Here is a 15,511-nt window from a genome sequence, read left to right on the forward strand (position 1 = left end):
GTCTTTACAGTACAGTGTGTGTGGTACCTTTTTATTAGTTTCCACTCACATTACATCACTTTGCTTTGGCTGAGTAATCTGCATTTCTGTGCTCCCAGTCATAATAATGTATGGACAGTGCACCAGCCTCATAAACAGGCACAAATGAACTGATGTACAGGTTATATCACTGAGTAGGAGCCACATCAAGCGTCACAAATCCCTTAATGTCTGAAAAATGGATGCAAACCAAGTCCACCTGAAGCTGCCTGGTGCCACTCCTGTAGGGAATGATTTCAAACTGGACTGTTGAACTCTCCATGGGGGCCATTCTTGCCACACTAAAAGAGAGAATGCATTTGTAAGGTCAAGCAGCTGAAAATTCCTTGCTGTGTATTCTTCAGATCCCCAAATCCAAGACAGTATGACATCTCTCCACCCCCTGAGCATCCCGTAATTCAAAGCTTGGTGAAAGAGGTGTAAAAAACTCCAGCTGGTATATGGAGAGTACTGACATGACAGTATTTGTACAAGGTTGGTGCCAACAAAAGTCATGAGCTTGACAGAATACTTTTAAAAACCCACTAGTATTCCAGATTTCTCCCCAAAGTGAGTGAGTTTTCAGCCAGCAGCATTTACATACCTGATTCTGAGTTGCTCTTTGAGCAGGCCACTACCTTCAGCTCTCAGTACACAGTCTGTCACCTCATCAGACAGTGGGTTGGTAAATGTGACCTCCACATTAACAGCCTGGTGTACCACTGTTGGACCAAGGACCTACAGAGAGAAAACATCTTGCTCAGCCACAGTGTTATTCTCACCTATTTCTTGTGCTTTTCTCTTTTCATTCCCACTTCAAACCATTTACCCTCTTAGGATTTCCTGGACAGGAAGAGGCCAGGAATTTATACATTGGTATCAGAGTTCAGCCTCGAATGAGCCACCCACTGTGACTGAGAAAGAACAAACTACTGTTGAATCTACCATTTAATCTTAACATTTTAACTAGGGCAGTGTATGGTGTTAGGTATAGCACAATATATGACACTTGTCAGTGAGAACAAAATAAGAATACAACTATTAACTATGGCTGACTGGAGGCAGCTTATGTTAAATTAGCTTTAGTTAGGCTAAATGGAAGTTTAGGATTAGAGAATATGGAAGGTGTGAATTGTGGTGTTTCAGGCAAAAAAAAAAAAAAGCAAATTAGCAAGTAAACATATTCATTACCTTATTTTGACTGAGATAAAGTGGAAGTGTCATATCGGGTTGTTTGTGGATAATATAATATTAGTTAACATAATGGAGAAGTCCTTTACCCCAGTTGCATTTCTCTATTACTGTCTGTATGTTTATAGAGAAGTTTCAGTCAGCAGAAACAGAAAGACCTCTTAAATCTTAGTCACTGAATTGAAGTGATTTAATCCTGGTGCCTGCCCTGCAGAAGCTGACCCCGTTGTTTGCATGGGTCAGCACAGAGACTTTGTACAAAGTCTCACTAGAACCTGGTATTCAGAAATCACCAAAAATTCACACATTTTACTCCTGTGTGTTGCCTTGCTTTTCTTGTTTGTTAGTGGCATAGTGGTTTGGGGTGGCTAATCCAGTCTGGAGGCTCTGAAAGACTCTGCAAATGACCATATTCCCCCTGTGTTGTTTACAGTAAGATGGGCAGACAGCATTTGATCCTGTGTGTGATACAGTCAGCACATGAGTGTGCTGTCCAAAACCAGTTAAACTCATTGATATGGATATGATGGACCATGCAAATCCAGGACTGTCCCTAGGCAAACATAGTACAGAGTCTTTCCTGTAGACTAAGAACTTTTTATTCATTGTACAATATTTGTCAGAGGTCAGTCTTGAGTGGAAAGAAAAAAAAAAAAGCCTCCAGTTCTGTTTAATCATTTGGGAAGATGTTGCAGAAGGTGGAAAGTGCCTCTTTTCCTGTGAAAGAACTTCCTTGAATATTAGTAATAAAAAGCCTCACAGCCCCAGGCATTATCAGCTGGCCAGTGAGGATGTCTTTGGTAAAAATCAGTCTTCCTAAATAAACTGGAAGAGATTGATCAGACTCCTTTGACAAAAGGGGAGGACTAAATACAGCCCAGATTTCTCTGTCCCTCTCTGTCCTGTCTCTCTGCAGATAAGCTTGCCTTGTAACTCTTGTAACACTGAGACCTTTATCAGTGCTTTAACAAGCACTGGCAAGAATATCACAGCTATGCCATGGACAGGTTTGCTTTTCCTTAGTGTACTTCATATGGCCCATTACCAGAGCAACAAGATCCAGTCACCTTGATTTCACTTCCCACACTCCTTCCCGTGAGGAGTGGGAATTCTAGTTGCTTTTTCTCAACATGTCTCTCAAGGGTCACAGAGGGGACTTGTTATTACCTTGATGGTGAGAAAAGGATCCTGAAGGACAATGTCCTTCTCAACCAGAAGCGAGGCTCCCTTTTTGATTTGGCACACAGCAGTCACCAGGATCTTCCTGTCGTCCATCAGGGAGTTTTTGTATTGGGAATAGGGGATCCCGAATGAAAACTCCTTCACTGGAATGGAAATGGAAACAAAATTTCCCTCTCTTCCTTTTTCTAAGTCCCTGCTATCTGTGAGGTACTTGTATTTAAAGGAGCATGTACACCATCACCCTGGGGCTGCACATTTGTGGGTGTTGACACCCACAGACAGGAATGATGCTCATAAGTGACTTCTGCTTCCATTCACATAGAACACTGAATTATCAGGTACAGTTTGGTAGCTGGACAGATCTGAGGGTGGGTATATGTGGGTAGCTCCCTAGTGTCCAGTGTATGTCTCTTAGTTGTTTTCTCTTAGCAAAAAAGGTCATAATGTAGCACCAACAGTGGCTCTGCTTGGTCAGACAAAAGGTCTCCTTGCTCAGTATCTTTTCTGACAGTGCCCAAAAGCAAACGCTTAAGAGAGGGAAATATGAATGTTTCTCTTCCCCTGAATAGCCTTGACCTCCAGCTGATTGCAGGTCATACACTTCTTGAGCCATTCTTTATTTCCATTTGATTTGACCACAAACCAAAACTATGTCTTGTTCTGCAATAAAAGGTGTAATAAAATTAAAATTACCTTCTTCTGATCCCAGTTTAATAGACCTATACAGCTCTAAAATCTCTGCCTTTGGTCTTCTTGTGTAGAGAATGGCTGAAGCCTTCAATTTAACTTTTATGGTCTTGAAATCTGAGATCAGGTTTCTGAGTGACAAGGTAAGGAGGATGTCCTGGCCAATCACAGGAGATGCATTGAGGATCAGCTTCCCTGAGATACTGGGGGTTTGTGCCCTTGAAAATCGCCTTTTAGGTTTTCTAATTTTGGGGTTTTTTCCGGTTCTTCTCACACCAAGCAGCTTCAGTGCTTTTTTGTACACCTGCCTTTCTTTTGAGGATCCTGCTTGGAAAGATAACATGGTCAGAGATTTTGTGTGTACTGGATACAGTGCAGTGGAGCCAGGATTGATCTCAGAAATTTAGTAAGGCTGAGAAGGGCAAAGATACTCAAGAGGAGAAAGTGAGATCTAACACAGCTACTTTGCTCTAGAAGAAGTAAAGAAATTAAGTCAATCCTCAGACCAACAAAGGCCTAAATTCTTTTCACTTCTGATCATCAGTGATAAGACAACTGTAATAAAGAATTTACCTTCTGGATATTTGTAATTAGCAGTGACATCCACACGGGAGTTGGTGCCCACTGCTTTGGTGCTGATACGTTTCCCAATCTTCCTGGTGTTGGAATGAATCCTCTCCTTTCTTTTCTTGCTGTGGCGAATCCAGGTGACACAGTCAGCATTCACTGCTGCAAACACAAATGGGCTGTCATAATCCAGGTTCACATCCCCTTCTTTGATGGCTCTGATGGAGGCAGGACCACACTGATAGATGCCTGTATTGGAGAGGGAGAAGTCAAACAACTGCCTCTTGCAAAAGAACATAAATCCTCACGCTGGCAGTCACTCCAAAGACGCATTTGGGTGAAATTCACTGTTTGTGTGTCTGTGTATTATGGTAACAGAATGCCCAGAGACTCACATGCCTTTTCTATCAAAAGGTGGGAGGTTGTTAGGGAGAGCTAAAGCTTCTTATGATGTGTGCTGTGTGAAATGTTTCACCCTGCAAAGGCTGCAAGGCTGCCAGCAAAGCTGTCTGGTGAAAGGAGAGGAGAGGGTGTGAGCCAGGTCAGACCAAAGGGATGGGAGTCAACAATGCACTGAGAAGATCCAAGAAACTAAATTTGTTAAACTTTGTATTGGGGAATGAGGCTGTGTGGTGTTAGGAGCTGAGACAAGCAAGGGCAGGATAAGTGAACTTCAGATGTGCTGGCTGTTGTGGAGGCAGAGAATCAAAATGAAAGAAAAGGAAGAACTGACGTGCTGGTAAGCGACCCAGAGGCTGACAGAAAAGCTGCCTACTGGAGATTGATGTGGATATTGCTTTTCTTGTGCACCAAAAGTAATGCTGTGTCTACAGGGGATGTATAGAAGAGAGTTGTCCTGAAATTTCAGTGGCAATCTTTCAGAATAACACTATCTATGGGGATATTTTTACGTTTACAACAGTGTTACCTTTGCTTTTTTCCTGGGGTGTTGCATCCAGAACCTGCCACCCATCATAAAAAGAACCAAGATCTCTTCTAGCGAACCAGCTTTCATTCCAGACATGGAAATTCCTGTAAGGGAGGCGGAATATGGAATACCTGATTAATACAATGCAAAAAATAATCCTGAGTGAATGAAAACTGTGGAGAGAGCAGCTGCTGGCTCGTTACATGAGTACCTCTTTCCCCTTTTGTGCCAGATTTTTGTGTTCAGATCTCTCAGAAATGTTGAGACATTATGAAAAAGAAATGTTAAAAGGAAAATAATTCATCACAGAGTCAAGAATTCAATTTTGGACATTCTAGAACAAACAGCGAAAGGTCTCCTGTGCACTTTGCTATCTGTTGGTATTTAACTCATGATTTCTTTCTACTTCATGTCACCATTGTCCCATTCAGTCCAGATGGTGTGTTGTGCTTGGTGACTGAGGAACTGATGCTGCAGTACAACACATCTGCACAGTGTGATAATTTGTGGGCACTTGTTTGTCAAAAGAACAATTTTTAACAGCTTCTCTGAGGTGAAACAGCATCTCCTTTGTTGACTCTTCAAAATCATGAAGTTGACTACTTATTGAATTTCTGAACACTCTGTGGATTCTTTGGTGTGGGGTTTTATAGCACTGGCAGCATGAGGTTGGAGTAGTTTTTCAGGAGCGTGATTCTTTTAATTAGTGGGGAATGTAATGGAAGAAGTACTTAAAAATATGTATATTTACCACACACTGTCTTCAGTCAAGTGCAGGGTCTTTCCAGAAATGTCAATGTACTTATCAATACTCAGATTTATATTGGTGTCATGGGCAGAGTTGAAGTTGGTAATAACACGAGTAGGTATTCCCAAGCATCTCAGTACTGCAATATAGAATATCATAAAAGTTCTGTAAACCTGTTTTAACACATTTAAAAAGTATTTTTCTGTTTTTCTTGGCAAAACAGTCTATTGTATGTTTTCAGAGGGGAAACAAACCCCCAGTAATTTTCCTCCAGATATGATACAAGTCACATTCATTGTGCACAATTGCTCAGAAGACACTTCCACTCACGTGACATTCTTAGCTGCCATGTCCTTTTAACAGAGTGAGATTCACCCATTTATTTTAATCTTTGATTCTTCCTCCTGGTCTCTCTCCCATATTCCCTCTATTTGTTCCTCTGTTACTTGCTTCTTTTTCCTTTTACTTTCTGAGATATACCTTTCAATTGCATTATTTTTCCTCTGTACTTTCCCCAAAAAAGCTCTTGTGTCTCAGAGCAGTTCTAAATGGAAACTACTAGTAAGAAATGCTCTTCCTGACTTGCAGCTCCTTTTACAGGTCCTTAGAATTGTGACTTGGTTTTGTGTCAGCAGTAGGTAAGACATAGCAGTAGAAAATGGGATTGTGAGGAGGTGGGCTTAAAAGATCACTGGTATTCTTTGAATCCTAGCTGTGAAACAGGAAACCTTGCTCTTTTCACCAGCCCAGCCTGGCAAACCACTTTGATTTTTGTTTGGGGTGCAGTATTGCAACCTGTGGCTGTTTAAAATAGACCCTTCACCTGTGGGGAGCAGAGGTTCTTCTCTCTCTCTGCCACAGTTGGAACAACTTCAACAACACTGTCAGAAAGTTAAAACTACAGCAATTCTAGTGAGCTGCCTTCCTGGTATCATTCTGGTCTCGTTCTTCATCCCTTCATACCTGTGCAGGTGACTCCTGCAAAGACCCAGCACTGGCCATAGCGGACGGGTCTGTACCTCCCCCTGTGCCACTTGCGAAGGATGGTCACACTCCCGCTCCACTGCAGGGGGTTCGTCCCGGAGCGGTACCTCCCGTTCCACTTCCCTTCCACTACTCCCTTCTCGTCGTTGCTGTTGACCTGCAAGAGTCCTTCTCATGAGAGAATTCAAATATTTGCAGAAGAAGAGAGGGAGGGAAAGAGGCAGAAGTGAGCCTGTGGGTGCCACTGTTCTCATGGGCTGGGTGGTGGGACACAGCCTTTGAGCCTTAGAATTTTGTCTGTTCGAGTGCAACGATTGCACCAAGCCCAGATCAGATTGTAGAGTCTGATGATTCAAAACTGCCTTGTTTTCAGTTTATATTTTCTGTTTACACCTTCTCTGTTTCACCGATGGATTTCACCTCTTTGTGTGTCATTGTACTGTGCATTCAGTATTGTTTCAGGTTCTTGGGTGATTTATGTGGAAGGCTTGAGAAGTCAATATTTTCTCTGAATGTGCATTTGCTGCAAGTGTGCATATAGTACTTATAGCTTGCTCAAACTTGTTAGATGTGGTTGCATATATTTGTGCACATCCAGTGTAGAGCCCTAAGTGTCACGTGGTGGTACAGAGAGCAGTGAGTTCTTATTTATTTATTTTTTCCTAAGTATTCATACTTTTAGTAATTTTGTACATCTAAGAGGAGTTATTTACCTCATGTTGAAGCTGAAATTGCCTAAAGTGAGTGCTGTCTAAAAGGCTGAAAAGTATCACAGCTGTAAAGGAGGAATCTCAGCTAAAGAAAGTGGGAAGGTATGTATTATTTATAAAATGGAAAACTTTTCAGTTGCCTGGTTGTGCATTTATGTGTTTGTGAGCATGTGTGTGTGCTGTGCAAGTATTTGTTGCAGGAAATGCATAAAGGCCTCACTGAACAAATATCCCTTAAGTGAAGAATACTAAATCCACACATTAAATGTGGCCATAACAGCACTGGTTTTCCAAAATATTTCATGCTTCTCTCGGTATTTGAAAAACTTAGCAAGTGATTTCAGGCTTTCCAAATTAGCAAGAAGATCTAATGGACTGAAAATCTGTTAGGAAAATATATCTGAGATTCAGTGTTCCCCAAAAGTTCTTGGAAATATTCCTTTAGTTATGAGCAAACTCTTGGGAAGAAGGTAAATTGAACTTTTGGGGTATTTTACCTCTTTTGTAACTATTGTGTTGCAGAACAGTTACCTAGACCTATAATATATTGAGAGAGTCACACTCAGGAGTTGGGGTTTTGTTAGTAAGTGCATGTAGAGCTGTAAGTGATGGATCATTTTACCATAGCACTGATCACCCTGCTCACATAGACAGGGTTGTTTCGGTTGGATACATCAACAGCTGGATCTTCTCGGTGGTTCAGGCTCCGATCCAGTATAGCCAGAGAGATATCAAGGATATCCTCTTCAAACTGAAATCAAAACAAGGCTAATTTCATAAGGAAACCCCAGAATAAACTCCCCATCCATTTTCCTGATCCTGGCACAACAGGATAACGTTGGTAATAGAGGTGTTATCTGTATATAGGGCCAAGAAGAAAACACGAGCACCAGGCTGCTGGCTCTCCATGGGATTTTAAAGACAAGATGTCTGTGAGCACGGTGTGGGGCCATGGCCACTGGCATCCACAAAGACATTATGTGTCCTGGTGGAGCAGACAGGACCACTGCAGGTCGGGCTCAGCAGGATTCACACCCTCCCACATCCTGCCGTGCCCCCACAGGAACCCTCCTGTTACGAAAGCTTTGCTCCCATGGGCTGCCTGCACCTCCTGTCAGCAGATCACCTGAACTGAAAGAAACCCACAAACACAATTATTGTGGATTAGGGTCACAGGGATGCTGTGCTGGGCCCAGAGAACGCCCAAGTGTTCTGCTGTATGGAGGTGGCCAGGCAAGGCTGCCCCACTGACCTGGGATATCCTTTTAGTGCCTGTTAGTGAGCATGTAAATATTTATGTAAATATTTACTATGTATTAACTGTGTAAATAGTTACTAGTTGTAATACATCACTATGTATATTTACTATGTAAATATTTAGATGTACCAGCTTTGCAATGCCTAGTGGCTTTCTTTGCCCTTTACAAGGGTCAAAAAATGAAGTGCAATTTTACCAGTTTGAGTAATGGGCAAAAGAAAAATAAAATTGTGCTCTGTTTCTTTTATTTCTGTCTTAGCACATGCCAGACAGTGAAAATGATCCTGATGCTGCTGTAATGTATTGATAAGTGAGACATATATCTGTAAGAAAATCTGAAGTGAGGAATACTCAGCAAGGAATACTGAGCTCTCATATTCTGAGATAATGATTCTCTCTCCTTAAGAGCCTGTTTACCCACTGTGCTTATTTTGAAATTTCTGGAATATGTTTTCTGGATGTTTTTTACCTGTCCATAGTTCCAAGCTTCTTCCTGGATATCTTTTTCCAGTCCCTGAAATATGATTCCACTGTCATTCAGGACATACTCCTGTCGCTCCCTCTCGTTAGCCATGTAGACATCATCATCTAAGAGCAGAATGAGACACGATGGCTGAAAGGAAATTATTTTGAAAATCTCACACAGAGGGGAGATCTAGGGAGCAGGTCAGGCTGCCCCTGCATTCAGGCTTAGGACTCCCTGCTACACCTCTCTAATCATTCAGAGAGTGAATAAAATCAGCATGAAATTCCTTTGAGGGGAACTTCCCTAATCTCACTGTGTGTCTTACTGGTAGATGTTGGTTGGTTTACAGCTGAATGCAAGGATCAGAGGGAAAAAAATTGTAAAATAAATGTTTGGAATATTTCCTGCCTCTGATCCTTTATCCTACAAGCAAAAGTCTGGGGTCTTTAATAGCTTGAAGCACTGAAGAAGGGGCAAAAACTTGATCCTTGATGTTGAGCAAAAAACCCCAACTTTGTGCAGCTGCGACCGTCAGGTTCAGACTTTACTGTGACCCCCAGAATTCCTGGCTGAGACCATGAGATATTTGAAGGACGTGATGCATCAAAGCATACCTGGACACCAAGGGTTGAAGAGTAGCACAAACTGGCCCAGGACTTTTGAAAAGACCTTGTTCCCAGAAAGGACCTGGAGTTTGAGTTTGTATCGCCCGATGACGGCGCTGGCTGGGCTGAGGATGGTGAAGTTGAGGCAGCCAGGCTCGCTGGGCTCCTGGGCTGCACTCCAGCCACTGGCACCCTCCTCTGAGAGGGTAAATATGGCCTTGGTCTGCTGTGATTCTGCTGGAGATGGTCCTGCCAGAGAGAACAGGGACAGCAATTCTGAGTGGCAGCTGTGAGTGACAAACGTGGGGTCAGGGAAACCCACATGGAAAGGGTGTGGGTTGTCAGATTAAGTGTTTATTCAATGGAAAATCACTCCAGAGGTGAGCACACCCATAATTATTCCAGGCAAGTGAGAGGGCAAGTCTGTTGTCCTGAAAACTTGACAGTTCAAAAATATGTGAGCGGGATGAGCCACACATTTTAATACACGTGTCATGAAGATTTAGTGGCTGCCTGGAGGATTTTTTGGAGGAGACTTTTGGCAAGATGCAGGTGGGAGCTCTTATGAATTGGGTCATGTAGGCTGTTCTAGTAATAGGGAACACATGAAGTTAATCAAGGGGATTTTAAAAGGGGTGAAGTAAGGGAGGAGAGGAATTGAGAATGGTGGTTTGTGAGAGGTAGAGCTGCAACACGTTCAGGGACCAGAATGGAGATAAATTGCAGTGTTCCAGGTAGGTCCTCAGGAGCAGAGATACAGGCTTGGGTTTAGAATGAGAATGGCACCTACCTTCCTATTAATTATTACCTTTACTCTCTATATTTCCTTAAACTGCAGATGAAACTTAAAAATGGGAACTCCTAAGCCTAAAAGGACGATGAATCCTACGTGACACAGGACACAGCTTGATGATTCAGGAATGGACCACACAGATCTGTATTTTGGAGGTGGAATAACTCAGATATGAGGTGAGTGCCATGGGGAAATTACCTGTGCTTGCAATAAAGGTGAAGTTGTCCCAAGATTGCACTGTTGTTTTGATGTTCAGAGAGATGTTGAAGGGCTGCCCTCTCCTGAAGATTGCTTCTGTGCTGCTGTAATCAGAGGTGTGGTGGGCAGCTTTATTTAGTTTGGAGTGCCAATTGACTTTTGTTATCTTCAGGGCTAGAAAGACACAAGACATGTTCATTAAAAAAGGTTTTCCTTCAAGCTTGTACACCTTTTCATCATGTCTAATGTAGTAATTTTATTATACTTATATATAGCTGGTGTTATGTGCTCTAGGAGAAAGAAAAATCCACTGTTATTAAAAATTGCAAAAATGCCAGTGTAGAGGAACAGTTAAAGCATCTTTTCTGCAGGCAACTTTCTGAAAGGGAAAAAACACCCATTCAGAGAATTTAAAAAAAAAAATCAAACCCTGCTCTATTTAGGTAAGACTTTGTTAAACAAAGTTTGAAGTGTCTGTTCTGTTCCCCATGTTCCTGCTCTTGTGAGGTCCTGTGGGGGTCTCTAGTTCACAGAGAACTTTACAGATGTACAGAAAGAAGTATTAAAACTCTCATGAGCGAGTGCAAGCCTGATTCTGGAAGCACTGTCTGACAGATGATGACTAGAAGGTTGGTGTCTTCATTGTGGAACTTGTACATTATCTTCTCATATATCTTGTATCTCAGTTAATTTGCAGTCCTGTTGCCTGAAGCTGGCTGTTATTTCACACTCTGTTGGAAAAAGATAACCAGCAGAGGACAGATGATGGCACTAGGAGTGGCATATCTTGAGGCAGTGCTATTGTTGCTCTCTCGTATCGTGATGGGTTGTCACTGTTGAAAATGGGGCACTGAAGCACAGATTACAAAAGCTTTCAAACTTTTTTTTGTCCCTTGAGGAATTAAAAAAACGGTAGCAACAAACGAAAAAAGCAGAAAAAATACAGATCCCTCTATGAAAATATGTGTTTGTGAAGTGGCCTCTCCCACTGCATTTCAGAGGAGTTTCCCTTGAAGAAAATTTCCTGCTGTGACTCAAGCACATTAACCCTTTGCAGACTAATGTAACACTTTCCATCATTTCACTGAACCAAGATACAGGACTTGGTTTAGCACTGCCCTGAATCACTTGGAGAGAGGCTCATATCTGAGGGAACCCACAGGGCTCTGCTGTAGGAATAGGGAGGGTGAGATCTGAGTGTTCTGCTGTGTTTGCAGCAGAGAGTTATATTCTGTGAAGTCTTCACAAAGTCAGAACTGTCCTCATTCCTCAGCCTTTTGGAAGAAATGTGAATGTGCACGTGCATTTTGGAGGCTGCAGTAAGGGTGGCTTTCCTGTAGTCTGTGAGTGTGTTTAAACACTTTCAGCTGAGGGTCTTGCTTCATGTGTGTCACCTGGAGACAAAAATTCCACTGTCAGGAGCGTTGTGTCTGTGCCACGGGATGCAAAATGTCTGGAAAGTGCCTCACTTGCGTCATCGCTTTGTGTTCCTGACTTAAATATCTGTAAATGAAAGGGACCTACAGAAAGCATCATCCCCAACATCAAGTCCTCTAATTTAAGAGTGACTTGGAACGTGTTTCTGCAGGGCCTCAGGGGTTGAAAAGAAGTTGTTTGGTCTTGCTGTACTTCACCCTGTGAGAGTTCAGTGTCCAGGCTCTGCAGGGCAGGGGGCACATCAGAGGCTGTCACAGGGCATGTCACAGGCAAAGAAGTTGTCCAACAGAGTAAGAGGGGATGTGTGGAGAAGTTGGAAAGATAAAGAAGGCAGTGGCTAGCAGTGGTTTGCTCCAAGAATTTCCTGCATTAATAGTTTGATTTGCCTTGCAAAGTCCCTGCTTGTACAGGCATTTCCAGTGAATATGTGCAGGAGATCAGCAAAAAGTTGGATCATATATGGAGTAAGAGCACAATAAAGCCTGTCCATGTGGGCTCAGATTTACCCTTCTTTTGATCTTCACAGTTTTAATTTAAATCCTATAATTTCTTTTTCTTCTGTTGGTGTCTGTTAGAAAAACACATTTTCAACAATTCTGTCAGCGTACAATTGGACAAACTTCTAAAAATTTCTTTGGGTGTCTATCCTGTAGTGGACAGACATTGGGAGCAAGCTCAGAAGCAAAAGCCTGCAGAACTGGTGATCACTGCTGAAAATGCTGATCATGTGCACAGGGTTCTCTTTGCCTTTGACTGAAAGCTGAAGCTGTAACAGAAAAACATCTTTAAGCTAAACTGTAGATGGACTCTGTGTGTGTGCATTACATGACACACCTGTCTAACTAGAGATCTTTCCAGCCATGAGGACAGTGAGAGTCAGTGCAACACCACACAGAGAAGCTGCCATGGCCCCTCTGTAGGGAGGGGAATGTGGGAGTCCAGAGGCCACCAAGTGACCTGTCTGAGGCCAGACATCATTTGATGTCAGAGCCTGGGACTTCCATGGGGCAGTTGGATGCCCCAGTCAGTAGCCAACAGTGTTGATTAGATGGCTGCAGAAGCACTGAACAGAGTAGTTAATTGATATGATAGAAAAAAAAATATTAATTTACTTTTCTGTGTTACAGTAAAAAAGAATATGTTCAAGACCCATGATAGTAAAAAGAAAATCAGTTCTAGTAGAATAACCTATAAATACATTAAACCTAAAAAGGGCTAAGCTGCTCAGAGAACAGCTAGATGTAATTTATCTTGTTTCCTCAGCAAATCTCACTCAGCTGGATAGGAAGAGTGATGTCTGGAGCCATCAGGATGAACTTACCTGCCATGAGGTTTCTTTCTCCTTTTCCTCACTTGTGTGTGGTTCAGGCTATGGACACGAAAGTGTGCAAGAACATCCTAAATCTTCTTCCACCAGCACCAATAATGAAAGGCTCAGGACTGGACTTGGCTACATAGGCTGGAGTTTATACGAGCTGGGTGTGACCTGTGGTTGGTAGTTACTGTTTTTGTAGTGATATCCTACGTGAGCATCCACTGATGACTGCTTTAATTGCACAATCTTGAATCCAATTATGGTTATTTAAAACTGGTGAATGACTGAAGACAGATGATAATCAGTATTCTGGTGTTTTAGAGGGGAAGACATCCCAAATCAGATCTAATGAAGGAAACAGAATCTTAAGTAGAAGCAAGAAACTTAATTTTGGATGGTTTGGTTTGTGTCAGTTTAGGTTTTTGGAGATTGTATGTAGAGAGGGCAAGTGTAGACAAATATACCTGTTGTACAGCTTGGCTGTTGGAAGATGGAGTGATCTAAATAGATTTGTAATAATTAGTGTTACTGTCATTCAGTAGTTTGGGTTTTTTTCACTCTGTTTTTTTTAAGGCAGATCTACCTGAAGATCTTTCACATAACTGCATGTAATTCATTCTTTCTTGCAATACAGACGTGCATTCTTACTATTTGTTCCTGACGTGATTACCTGTAATCTGCATTTCTTCTGTGTGAAGCAACACATCCCCCAGAGAAGGCATTGTTATGCAGTCAGCTGTGATCAGAGACCTCTGTTAAGTAAAGAGAAATGTTTAAATGGCTGTCTCTGCTTCTAATAATAATTTTTCTTTATAGTTCGGGGTTCATAATGCACGTACAAAGTTTCTCTGTAGCTCTTTGGCATGGCACTGCGAGTCTGGCCCTGGAGGAAGCTGCAGAGCTGCTCTGCTGGTGTGAGCCCTGCCCACTCTAATTACAGGCGCCCTCAGCTCCTGCAGCTCCCTCGCGTTGTCTCCTCCCTCGTCCTGTGTCACAGCTTATCTACAAACGTACCCTGCCAATTTGTGCGCAGAGTAGCTTGAGCACTGTTCTGAACCTTGAATGGACTGTGATGAGGAGTAAGGGGTGTCAGGGGAGCAGGGATGATCTCACCTTCATGCTTCTGCACTTTTTCTTGTTGTTCTGTTTTCTATTTTGTTTCCACTTCATATTTGTTGTTTCCAATTCATGTCAAGATTGCCAGGAACCAAAAAGGCAAATTAATTGCCTGAAGTTCAAGTGTATTTTTTTAAAAAAAAGGAATTTGGAGTTCTGTTATGGTTTCTTGTGTGGGTTTTTTTTTTTTCCAGTAAGAGTTTTGTGATCATATCTGGATGCCTCAGACTCTGAAATATTATCAGAAAAAGGTGTTCACATCCATAACTCCTGACAGCTCTGTGGTTCAGAATTTTGGCCTTATTAATTCTGCTTGAATCTTTCTGCAAGTTGTACAGCAAATGTAAATCTTGAGGCTTGGCAGAGCTGTTTGCACACCGTGATTGCCCCACACCCTGGAGCGTGACCTGGAGGCTCCTGTGCCTGGTCAGCCCTTACCTGTCACAGCAGAGGCTGGAACAGGGAATCCTTACAGCTGCCTGAAAGTGTGTTCCAGCTGAGACCTGGCACCTGGAAATGCTGGGATTGGGAACCCACAGAAGAGGGAGCTGTCAGCAAACTCTGACAGGGGAGGAGCTGGGGCTGCCCGTGGAGGAGCCACGTGGGGAAGGTTTGAAGACAAACGTGTTCCTTGTCTCCAGTGACCTTACACTGGTGGGCAAAAAGTGTTGGTGACCTTGTGCTGCTGGACTGTCACACTAATGCCAGGCTCTGTCAGGCTACATAAGAATTAAGTTACTGTTTTGAATATGTCCATGTGTTCTCCACTCTGTGCCAGGCCTGTGCCCACAGAAATACTACCATGGACCCCACACATTACTTTCCCACCCTTCACAGGCTTTTTTCCTCCCCATTCACAGAGCTACATGTGTCACAAAATACAGAAATTAGGTGAACAGTGGAGGAAATGTTCTACTCTTTTTTAGACTAGAGGCTTGTGAAATGAAGAAAAAAGAACTTTCCTCAATCTTGTGACTTCTTGTGATAATGTCCATGGAATGTAAAATTCATTACAAAACAATACAGTGATGAATGATTTTTATTTATTGCTGAAAATTAGAATGAGGTCAAAAGAGACTGTATTGTTTGCCTGATGGTAAAGTCAAAACTGGGAGCTAAACAGAATGAGATTTCATAAAACAGTGAAACTATTTCTACAAAGAATTCAAGAGGGGGGGAAAAAAAGAAAGAAATACAGTTAGAGACTAAATTAAGCACTGTGAAAGTAGGAGACTTGATTCTATTGCAATGTAAGAGATCACCAATTTTTGTGGAAAGTTCCTTTCTGTCATCACTTTTCCTATAGAG

General features: G+C 42.3%; 1 protein-coding gene across 1 annotated transcript; it reads right to left on the reverse strand.

Moving 5' to 3' along the window:
* Positions 1-166: 166 nt before the first annotated feature.
* LOC116795545 (protein-glutamine gamma-glutamyltransferase 6-like) lies at positions 167-13,100 on the reverse strand. Its single transcript, XM_032705313.1, has 13 exons — positions 13,094-13,100; positions 10,336-10,509; positions 9,354-9,593; positions 8,743-8,861; positions 7,638-7,766; positions 6,285-6,462; positions 5,325-5,460; positions 4,574-4,677; positions 3,652-3,894; positions 3,085-3,402; positions 2,377-2,534; positions 623-756; positions 167-320 (listed from the first exon to the last, which is right to left on the reverse strand). Exons 1-13 carry the CDS (start codon positions 13,098-13,100, stop codon positions 167-169), a joined length of 2,094 nt encoding a protein of 697 aa, XP_032561204.1.
* Positions 13,101-15,511: the final 2,411 nt, after the last annotated feature.

Source organism: Chiroxiphia lanceolata, chromosome 17 (assembly GCF_009829145.1).
Source record: "Chiroxiphia lanceolata isolate bChiLan1 chromosome 17, bChiLan1.pri, whole genome shotgun sequence".
NCBI classification, from domain to species: domain Eukaryota; kingdom Metazoa; phylum Chordata; class Aves; order Passeriformes; family Pipridae; genus Chiroxiphia; species Chiroxiphia lanceolata.

Coding starts and splice junctions, on each gene's coding strand:
- LOC116795545 (XM_032705313.1), bottom strand. Junction 3,403..3,651: donor TAATTACAAATATCCAGAAG/GTAAATTCTTTA, acceptor CTTTCCAAGCAG/GATCCTCAAAAGAAAGGCAG. Junction 757..2,376: donor ATCCTTTTCTCACCATCAAG/GTAATAACAAGT, acceptor TTCTCTCTGTAG/GTCCTTGGTCCAACAGTGGT.